The 11559-nt window shown below is 38.7% G+C and overlaps 1 protein-coding gene across 2 annotated transcripts in view; it reads right to left on the bottom strand.

Moving 5' to 3' along the window:
- Positions 1 to 5282: 5282 nt before the first annotated feature.
- The window catches only part of LOC123766736 (dnaJ homolog subfamily C member 16 l(3)80Fg), a 28331-nt gene continuing 22054 nt past the window's right edge, over positions 5283 to 11559 (bottom strand). Inside the window, exons 15-17 of one of the 2 annotated variants that reach the window (XM_045756048.2) lie at positions 9988 to 10035; positions 6523 to 6633; positions 5283 to 5704 (exon numbers count right to left, since the gene is read on the bottom strand). In XM_045756048.2, the coding sequence (XP_045612004.1) occupies positions 5564 to 5704; positions 6523 to 6633; positions 9988 to 10035 (300 nt within the window). In that variant the 3' untranslated portion in view covers positions 5283 to 5563. The remainder of the gene's footprint in view (positions 5705 to 6522; positions 6634 to 9987; positions 10036 to 11559) is intronic. The other variant, XM_045756049.2, reaches the window with a different exon arrangement.

Raw genomic sequence — 11559 nt, 5'->3', positions numbered from 1 at the left:
AACCCCCACGGGGTCTAACGGGGCCAAGGCCCCCCAAGTCAGCCCCTCCCCAGCCCCGGGAACCTACACGACAGGCCCCGGGGCCGAGCCGTTCCCCCAAAGCCCCGGCCGTACCAGAAAACCGGGGCAGCCGTGAAAACACTAAGGAAGGGAGCCCACTGGCAGACTCATACAACACGGCTGGAGGAACAGGCCCAAATGCCCCCGTCACTACCCCGGAAGGGGAATTCCCCGAGACTGCCCGAGTCTCAACACCACCAAACACCCCGCCCTGAACCTACAGACGGTAAGGAACCGGATGCAGGCAGGAAGGGTGAACCAGGGGAAAAACGAAATACAACGGGGCAGCCCCGGGGCTCCCGGGGAGGAAACCACGAGAACGTTGCCACCACCAAGGCTCAAGTGCAACGCCCCTGCTGCCCGCACCCGCTTTGTTAGCACAACTGGGTAACCGAGCCACAACGAGCAACCAAACTCGCAGGACACCGGGTCGAAGGTGTCACCGACCCCACAGGCAGCAGACGGAGGCAAAACAGAGAGTCACCCAGAGACAAAAGGTGAGAGCAACCCTCAAACTCGCTGGAAGCGAGGGGGGGGCTCTGGGGTCACATCCATCGGACCCGCGCGCCCCCAGGGGTTTCCCAGGGTCCCGAGCGTTTACTTTAAGAGGACTCGCGCTCAGGTAATCCCAGGCAGGGTACTGCTAACCGGCACCCAAGCTACCAAACAACTTTCTAAGAGCTGAACCCCCGGGACGTGTACACTCACGGGGACCTAGCAGGGGGTACCACCAGAAATACTCAGAACACAAGGGACACAAGGGGCAAGAACGAAGGCAGACCCCCCCACCAGGTATATAAACAAAAGAAAAAGAAAACCCCGCAAGAGGACAGCGTACCCAAGCGGAACAGAGCCGGCCGCTATGATTGGTAAAGACAAGCTGCACAGTACCCCGCGCCCCACCAGTGCAAACACTGCCCCTTACTCTAAGGCGAACAAGGGAGACAGAACACCCGAGCACACAAAGAGCGGCCGAAAACCAAGCGGTAAACGGCCAAGCAGGGGCAGGACCCAAGGAACTTGTGGAAGGTGGCCCCAAGCCCCAAGGGCAGTACTTACAGGGCACCTAGGGAAGGGAACCCTAGGCGCATGCAGCCCGAGTACTGAAGAATCACACCCGGCTCACGCACCACCTAGAAAACAGACACCACACTCTAGGTACAGTGCTGAAACAACCACTGGAGCCGGAGCACATAACCATTGCCTATAGCATCAGCCGAAGAACTGATGGGTGGATAGCCGGCGTGGGAGGTCTGGGGCTCCCCCTTCCCCCTCCCGGGGAGGGGGGAGCTGCGCAGACAGCGGCGCGGTGACGTATGACGTCATACTAGTTTCCGTGTTTTCTGTTGAAGAGTTCTATTCACTAGTTCGGCTTAGGTAGCAATTTTCACCAGAATAGGGGTTTGTTTTGGAATGCTTACCTTTCTGGATGCTTGACCCGGTCGATGGCAGACATAGAATGCTTCCAACCACACGGGGGTTTCTATAGGCCATTGCTCCCCTTGCCTCTCTGAGGGGGCCAGGTTCTGGCTCGTGGTCCCCGGTAGGCCCTAGAACTCCATACACATGACTGATGCCAAAGTCTGACATTAGCATATCAGCCGGTAAAGCTCCGGGGAGCCGACGGGGCTCCCCCCAGAAAACATACTATAGGCCATATGTTTGACCTCAACCACATGGCTAACACTAAAACACTATTACCATGACAGTTAAATTATGCAACTTGTGATGGAATGATTTCTTTGTGATGAGGTAGTATCTTTATGAATATGAATCATCTGACACCTGGGGGACTCAGTGCCAGTGAGCAGCAGCTAATGTGATGATGCAGTATCACGCAATCTGTATACTAGTGAGATTTAACTTAATGTCCTACCCCTTAACTATAGTACAATTTTATATATATAAAAAAAAAGAACCTAAGGGACATATGATACAAGCAGACCTATAATGGTTTAAATATCAATTACCATATTTCTAACATACTTTGGCAATTGAATTACAAGTGCAGTAATTCAACACCAATACTGACAACATGCAAAACATTTATGTACTGTATAGGCAAGATGACCCGCAAGTGTAGTCAGAAGGCGCAGTGAAAAGTTCAAGTGTCCCTTAATATATGTAGAACTAGGCAGTGAAAGTATGGGCAACCACCTTATTAAGCTCATCCAACTACTAAATAGGAAATGCTGAATTATTACCCAATTACCTTTATGTAATCTGAAATATTACATATAGTTGACATTTGTAGATAGTCATATCTATTTTCATACTCATCAGTCTACTGTCAAGCTTTCTATGGCACATTACATTTCTAGCCCCTATTGATTACAAACGACTCGTATCTGCTAGTACATGAAGAGCTGAAATTAGTTCTACTTCCTTAAATTTATGTTGAAAATGTAAACAAACTTAACATATTACTCACCTTGAGCAGACTGGAAGTTATTGAATGCAGATCTAAACTCTTTGTTTTGCATTCCAAACAATAGCTAAGTAGTGTAGCAACTTTCTCACTAATTTGTCTATGAATAATGTCATCATGACATCTTGTGTCCTTGTTATAAGAGATTTGTCTAACATTTAACTTTTTAAACTATCCTAAATCTGAATTTCTACAAACATTTACAAAATTTGGTAACAATATAGCAAAGTCTTTGGTTTATATCATTTTGTAAAATAATAAATTACATATTACATATTTTATCACATTTAATTAACAAAGACAGCCTTTTGCTGCATTTGTCTATGAGAAAGAAGCTCATGGCTTGTGAAAAACTGATGTACATTATAAATAATAAACTCTCACTACCAAGAAACATTTTAGCATGACACTACAGGTGACTACAGATTGTTTAAAAATTTACTAACTGTACACACTATTATAATAACAAAAATCTAAATTAAGGAGGCAATCTGTCTTTTTCTTGAACGCATTCCAAAATATGATAATGAATAAATTTCATTTGTAATGCTATCTATACCATACAGTACAGTACCTGGTTACAAGCAGTTTATGGTGAGATTTTATTTTACTATTCAAGAACACACTTCCACCTTTTCCACTTACCATACCACATTTGTGAAACAAGTGCTTAATTTTGAAGATACAGTACTGCACTTGTATACAAGGTGACATGCATACAGACTGCAAGTCGATTTCGAAAAGAAAATTCTGGAATTTTACTTTTCGAAATGGTTTCCCACTGAAATGTCTGAGCATTCCAGTGGGATTTACTTCACGTAATAGTAATCACTATTTTGCCTTTCAGTGCAAAAACCATTTTGCACGCAGGAATAAGAACACTGAGATTGGCACTTACTTTTTACTGGGTTATTTTAAGCCCAAGTTGAGTACATGACAACGGGGTCATGCACCTTTGGCATTTCTGATGTGCCCCTAATCCACACCTTGGCAGTCTCGTTCATTCCAGGCCATCCTCTATTATGGTAGTACTTATTATAACGATGAGGACATGTACGTCTGTACATCGTTCATATACCGACGTACAACTAAGTGAGTACAATGCAATTACAAAGCAGAAATCGGTACCATTGAATTTGGACAAACCGGAAAAGATTTTCTATTTATGTTGCAAAGATAAACTAAACTAACCTGACCTAACCTTCCTAGGCCTACTACACAGTATCTGAGGCCTACTGTACTAGGCCCAGGAATATTTAAGTTTGTTTTATACCTTCATTTTTTCGAACTATACAGTGAATAGTACAAACTTCTACGAATTCCTTAGTACATCAATATTTGTACTATGGTGCTCATAGTTACAAAAAGTACTATCTAAGCAGGAGGATGGGTTGTATTTGCAAGAAATGAGCTACAGTTATTAGGTAATGCAGCTCATTACTATGTTTGAGAGCTCAGGTACTCACCACTTAATGAACTGGTGCATAGGTTCTCAAACCTATTGGGGTCTCTTATATACAGTATATCTATATTTAAAATCTGCACAAGAAAACTAAGGCTATCATGAACCATACTGTATTCCGTATTTTATTACTTGTATGCCATCCCTTAAACAACCTTCCACATACAACCATACCTTATAAGATTAGTGTAAACTGTGGGAATACCAACTTTCAATTACATACTGTATTCACAGACCCAGCAACACGCCTATATCCCTGGCTGATTGCTTCTTGCTACACAAGTTTAACTTGATATGGGGACTTCTGGCAACAGCTGTGATTATTTACATTTGTTAAAAAATATTTAGTAATAAAATGTATTATTGACAGTAATTAACAATTTCTTATTAAGTATGTTATTAAATGAAAGCTAATGAGAAAGTAAAAACTTAAAAAAAAATATATGCTCATTTTTCTCAGCACCCAATTTCTGAATAACAAGTGTATCTGGTAGATATAATTATCCAAGAGATTTCATCAGAAATGTCTATTGTTCCAAAGAAGGATGGGAGACAGGTAGTCAATAATAATCTAAATGGAAGAGTAGAGTTCCTTCATGAATTAATGTGACTAAGAAAACTACAGATTGCCTCATTAATAATTGTAATATGTAGTGATAAACTGCTCATTGTATCTACAGTCTGCCTACTTCTACAATTTGTGATAATGTGTGATCAGTCCCTCATTTAGAGATAACAACTGTAAGAGAACTTACACTCCTGTAGCACTGACTCTCCTACTTGCATCAATGGCTCAGCCTTCAAAGGGCCGCTCGTCACACAAGTGTAAATCCCCTTACTTCCATAGATAATATAAAATGAGATTCTATATGGGAAAAGGTGATACTTTATAAAAGTCTCAACTTTAAACTACCGGTAATTACTATTAACTATTCAACATTACCTGTAAGTTTGGATTTATTCATAGTATTTTATACACTATGTATATGTATGTATGCATTATTAGAACAGCCAATATAAAGGACAAATGTCTATAATGTTTAAACTGTCATTGTGAGACATAATGAGCTTGCTCACACAAAATATTGATAACAGCTTTGTCTTTGTTCATTGTGTGTCTAATATTATTTATATATATATATATATTATATATATATATATATATATATATATATATATATATATATATATATATATATATATATATATATATATATATACTGTATATATATATATATATTTTCTGCATATACATATTATAGATATGGCTGGAATGTGTGCTTGCATCATACATGCTGTAATGGGTAATGTTGTAGATACAGTAATGGCTTGTACATTGGAAAGTCTTTTATTATAACAATATCTCTGGCTAATTTATATATGCCAGTGCTATGCTATAAGTGGATTGCTACCAATTTACCGCTTAATTACATTATTATTCGCATTACAAGTAAATTAAAATTTTATTATATATACAAATAGTGCTGTACTAACAAATAAATTTTAAATTCTGGAAAGTATGATACTTATATAACTTTAATTTGATAATTTACAAGGGCAAAATTTGTTACAAATACAAAATAAATAAATAAACCCATTAGATATATTATTCATTATTTCCCAGGCCAGTCAGGCCAGTAGTTGATGTGGTAGCGGAGTGTAGAGCCCTCAAAGAGGCGGTCGAGCCAGTTGCTCAGACCCTCCAGTAGTTGCTCCTCGAACAGTATATTGCTGTAGTAGTTAAGCAGCGGCCTCTGTATATAAAACATTTATTGCTAAAAGTATTATTATTAAGTATAGATCATCCTCAAATTAACCTTTTGATAACTGCAATATACTGTACAGTATTGATGTGTGATTACTTATGTACACCTATGTAGCAAATACATTAACTTGAGTAGTGAGCTTACTAAAAAATAATTAAGAAGACTTGTAAGAAATAGTAGGTCTACATAAGCTATTGTTATAAACAGAATAAATATCCTTAGTTAAAAAAATTATTCCACCAAATGTGCTTAAAATTGTTGACTAGACACACCATTTAAGAGACTCCTCTGCCTTATGGAGTATCATTTTTCCATTTGAACTACACAAACTTAACACATGTAAGCCATGAAATTTGTCATGTGCTAAAATGTAGCAGCAAATAATCTTGCCTAATTATTAAAATTTCCCGTTTTTAAACTGCAACTGTCTGAGGAAGTTAACAATTAGCAAAATAAAGTGCCAAGCTAGTATAGCTGTATTGTACTGTATAACATTATGCTAGTTACAGATGATTAAACAAATTTTAGATAACACTCATGATACCTATTACAAACAATAAATACAAGTTTATCAAAATTCTCTCATTCAAGAATAATGTCTGCCCAGTTCACTATCTGTGAACTCTAGCCTATTAATCATCACAAAAATTGTAAGGCCCATATGCTAACCACTGTACCATTAAGCAATGAACAATGTTTAATCACAATGTATACAAGTTTCTTGGTTACAAGAAACAAGTTTAATATAATTTATATTAATGAAATGTTTAGATTGCTAAAATAAAATAAAACTTGCATTAACTCACATCTGAAGCAACTGAATCCTTCCTCTTGTCCCCAACCTCCAGATCTGAGTCTGACTCGGATTCATTGTCACTGAAGCCCATGAAGTCTCCACTGATGCCAGAACGTACAGGCTGCATCATTGTTAACATGAAACAAAATGTTGAAATCCATAAACAATAGAAATTAAGCTGCAAGGCACAAGAGGATTTATTATAGTGTATCACATACAATACTTACAAAAATAGTTCAGCATTTCTAACACCATAGCCAGTACAGGTAAAACTGCAAGATGTTAAACTGTATATTGTTATACTATATATTAGGGATGGGAAATATAGAAGTTGATTACAAATTCTTGAAGCTCTACACATAAAAGTAGAACAACCCACCATAAATATGCAAATAACAGAATTATTCACTCTACCCACCACAAGAGTGAGAGCAAGACCGGAACGTGCAATGTCAACGATGACGTCACTGCCCAAAACGCCATGCCCACTACGGTCACCTGATCTCCAATTATCCTATTACCTGACTTATTTTTTTATGCATTGTAAACTGACCCATCACCTCACCTTACCTCTACTCTCTTTTTTTCCGCTTTCTCCTAACAATTATTTATGTACCTGACCTCCCAGTGAAATAAATCAGATGTTCCCTCATATCTTCTCACTCCTCACTTGAGAATGAACCTTCTAGGTTCGAAACATTGTGTAAATTACAGTAAGTACAGTATAATACATTATGTACAGTTAATTTTTTGTTATTTTAGTCAACCTTGAACAAATATGACATTTGGAGAATTCTTCTTTTAATTAAACCCAGAAGCAAGAGTACTAGTTAGAGGAATAGAAGCCATGAACAAGAAAATAATCAACAGGGAATATGCAGTCATATTCAATGAAACTTGTCAAAATGAAAAACTGCTGCCAGTATAAACCAATACTGTGTGTAATTACCTAAGTGTAGTTACAGGATGAGAGCTACGCTCATGGTGTCCCGTCTCCCTAGCACTCTGTCATATAATGCTTTGAAATTACTGACGGTTTTGGCCTCCACCACCTTCTCACCTAACTTGTTCCAACCATCTACCACTCTGTTTACAAAAGTGAATTTTCTTATATTTCTTCGGCAGCTTTGTTTCGTTAGTTTAAATCTATGACCTCTTGTTCTTGAAGTTCCGGGTCTCAGGAATTCTTCCCTATCAATTTAATTGATTTCTGTTACTATTTTGAATGTAGTGATCATATCGCCTCTTTTTCTTCTATCTTCTAGTTTTTGCATATATAATGCCCCTAACCTTTCCTCGTAGTTCTTGTCCTTCAGTTCTGGGAGCCACTTAGTGGCATGTCGTTGCACCTTTTCCAGTTTGTTGATGTGCTTCTTAAGATATGGGCACCATACAACCGCTGCAAATTCAAGCTCTGGTCTAACAAAAGTCGTGAACAATTTCTTTAGTATTTCTCCATCCATGCATTTAAAAGCAATTCTGAAGTTAGAAAGTGTAGCATAGGCTCCTCGCACAATGTTCTTAATGTGGTCCTCAGGTGACAGTTTTCTATCTAGAACCACCCCTAGATCCCTTTCTTTGTCAGAATTCTTTAAAGATTTCTCACATAATTTATAGGTTATGTGGGGTCTATGTTCTCCAATTCCACATTCCATAACATGGTATTTATTCACATTAAATTCCATTTGCCAAGTGTTGCTCCATATACTTATTTTGTCCAGGTCTTCTTGAAGGGCATGACAATTTTCTAGGTTTCTTATCTTCCCTATTATCTTATCATCATCAGCAAACATGTTCATATAATTCTGTATTCCCACTGGTAGATCGTTTATGTAGACAATGAGCATTACCGGTGCAAGAACTGAACCCTGTGGTACTCCACTCGTGACATTCCTCCAATCCGATACCTTGCCTCTGATTACTGCACTCATTTTTCTGTCAGTTAGGAAATTTTTCATCCATGTTAGAAGCTTACCTGTCACCCCTCCAATATGTTCCAGTCTCCAGAACAACCTGTTATGGGGAACGAGTGCACAGGCATGTTGTCGAAATCTCTTTCAAAGTCTACTGTGCTCACGTTAATATCAGTAATATTGTCAGGGGACTGGATATCATTAATAAGGAAGGTGTCTGGATCTTAAACTTTCATATTGTTTATTGAGGTAGTAAACAGCCTCGTACTGTTCTTTAAGAATTTCGCTAATTTCTTTATCGTTGTCTGTGTATGAACCTTCATTTGTAAGTTTAAGTCCAGCACTCTTGAAGTTTTATGATTTTGATTTCACATGTGATAAATATTTTGGATTTTTCTTTATCTCTTGTCTAGCTTACTGTTCCAATTTTGTTTCTTCAGACTGGTATGATCGCTTCAGTATCTGCTCTACTTCTTCAATCACCTTGTCTAAAGTTGCTATATGGCCATGTTACTGGGCTGCAAGGTGCCACTCATGGTGGATGCATTTGATCTATACAGGAGTCAGTTGGATTACCTGTACATCTTTCCTCCTGTTGGACTGCTTGTGTTAGCCAAGCTGATATGTGCAGGCCAGATCCTCCTCCTCCTGGTTTAATGGTAGCCAGTTCAGCCATGGTTTCTGGCCATATGAGCTCTGTGTTTGAACCTCCTTCCCTTTCAAACACATTTATTTTTTCCAGTGGATTGGCATCATGACCTCTCTCAATGAATCAAGGTTCTCTGCCTATCTTTGCTTGCACGTGGAATTTTTAGGCCTGGTGTATAGTCAGGTGTAAGGTGTTCATGTGGCAGACCTTCTATTGTCCCCCACTTACGGCTCTCTTCACATTAGCAATATGCGGGTGTGTAGCACTCTCTGTCTCTTCCTCTCTTTCAGCTACTTTGCCTTTAGTATCTGTTTCTGTGGTGATGTCTTTTCTGTTGTGATTTTTTTTGGATTTCTGCTTAATGCCTAATAGTGTTGCCTTGTCTAGCCTTGGAGAAACCTTTCTCACTGATTTTTCAGGTGGGTGCTTTGTCCCCCTTGTTGAACTTGTCTGTGATGTTCTTGCACCTGCAGACAGCTCGTGCTTTCGTGCTCCTTTTGGGCAATTTTTGTTACTGTATCAATTGTCTTTTGTTCTACCTTCATTTAGATTTTCACCTTCCGTGGAAGATTCCTTGAAGGCAGTGTTTCTGTTGGCTTTTGTTTTGGGCAGCTTCATGCTGTTCTCAGAATTTCTAGAATAATTTTAAGCATTTCTCTATGCATGTATTTAAGGGCAATTGTGTGTTTGTATGTATATAACCACACATACATATTATACAGCAAATGACTAGAAATTAGTATATCAAAGAATAGCATGCGTTACCATTCAGTCTAGGAACAAACACTTATTTCTTATTAAAAGACAGGCAACATTATGAAATAAAGAAAGCCTCCTCCTGAAATTGATGTTAGCTCTGCTTATGAATCCCAATTTTGAAGAATGCAAATAAAGTATATAGTACAGTACTGACCCTTCGGCGGAGTCCTTCTGTCTCGGGTGCGCCTGGATTTGGAGTGAACTGAAAGGAGCAACGCTTATAGTAATGCAAACACTGGTGAAAAATTTTGATGCACATTAATTGTACACACTTTACAAATAGCCTTCTGTCATGTAAGCTCTTTTAGGACAAATATTTATGGCTAGATATCAAAATGTTCTTAATTTTCTAACATACATTTAAATTTGTTCACCAATTACATTACTGTATAGTGTATGATATAGGAGGGGTTTGTATTTATTCAATACAAGTTTTCTCACCATTTGCAAAATTATAACACAGCAACAAGCTCTTTACTGTTACAGTGCAGTAAAGACTTCATACCAAAGGTACCTTCAGACAACTGACATACTAGCACATAACTTTGTTGGTAGTACACAAGGCACAATAATGTACAAATATTTCCTGGCCATTTCTTGCCTCAATTTGAATCCAAATTCAGCAATTTTGCAAACAAAATATAAAATAATAGATGAATCAACACTGGAAACTTTTGGAAACATTTTGCCATCACATTCCACTATTTTACTGAATGGTGAAATTCTCCTGGTATCATACTAAAAGACTGGCACCACACAATAAAACGTTTGTGTATTTACAACCAAACATCTTTTCCAAACTTTCTCAAGTAAGTAATTACCAAAATAAGACAGCAAGCTGGGAAGACTAAGAACCACAGTCGAGCTTTCCCAACAATTGCTCCCCAAGACAAGATCCAAGTCGTCTCTGGACAGGATCAGCAACAAATTGGGTAGGTCAACATTCCACACTGGTAAACCAAGAAACTTGGAAGATGTTGGCCTACGGGAAAATTGCTGGGATGTGTTCTCTTAGGTTTGTCTAGTCTCTCTTAGGTTGGAAAGGAAGACTCCACTGCAAAGGAAATGCTTCTCAAGTGTCAATTCACACATTTGTTAGCCAATTCAGCCTTGGTTACCGGCCCTATTCCATAGTTTTCCAATCGGTTTATTTTCCAGCTTGTCCCCTTACTCAAAGGTTCATTTATTGGATTTGTCTAAATACCTTCTGTCTCTCCAGTGTTCTAGATATTCAGAAATTCAAGAGAAGTTATCACCACACATATAGGGAACAGGTGAGTTTCTTCTCATAGCCATAGTGGCCTGGCAAGCTCCACAGCATTGTTTTGCTCTGCTGAAGCTTAAGTATCCTTTTGTCCCTGTTCTCATAACATTCAATTTTGTTTTTGTTAACAGGCAGCTCATGCCTAATATAATAGTTTTGTTTAGGTGTACTTTGACTGGGCTGCTTCTTGCCTTCAATCTTGATCTCCAATTCTCCATTTTTGGGTGTGATGTGATGTTCCTTCATTTATGACCATACCATTCCCACCATTGGAGTGTGCTTAGTCCTTCAGAAAGGTGTTGGAATTTCTCCTCCTTCCTCGATTTTGAGCCTCTCATTTTTTTTATTATGATCTTTTCTTCGGAACTTCTTTCCCTTTGCCTTGGGTAATGGATATTTGATTTAGTGAAGTCTTTGCTATTCTTCACTGTCTGGATTTCTTTATTTTGGTCACACATTTGG

This window comes from Procambarus clarkii, chromosome 60, assembly GCF_040958095.1.
Source record: "Procambarus clarkii isolate CNS0578487 chromosome 60, FALCON_Pclarkii_2.0, whole genome shotgun sequence".
Taxonomy (NCBI): domain Eukaryota; kingdom Metazoa; phylum Arthropoda; class Malacostraca; order Decapoda; family Cambaridae; genus Procambarus; species Procambarus clarkii.
This window is presented reverse-complemented; position numbering and strand designations above follow the sequence as displayed.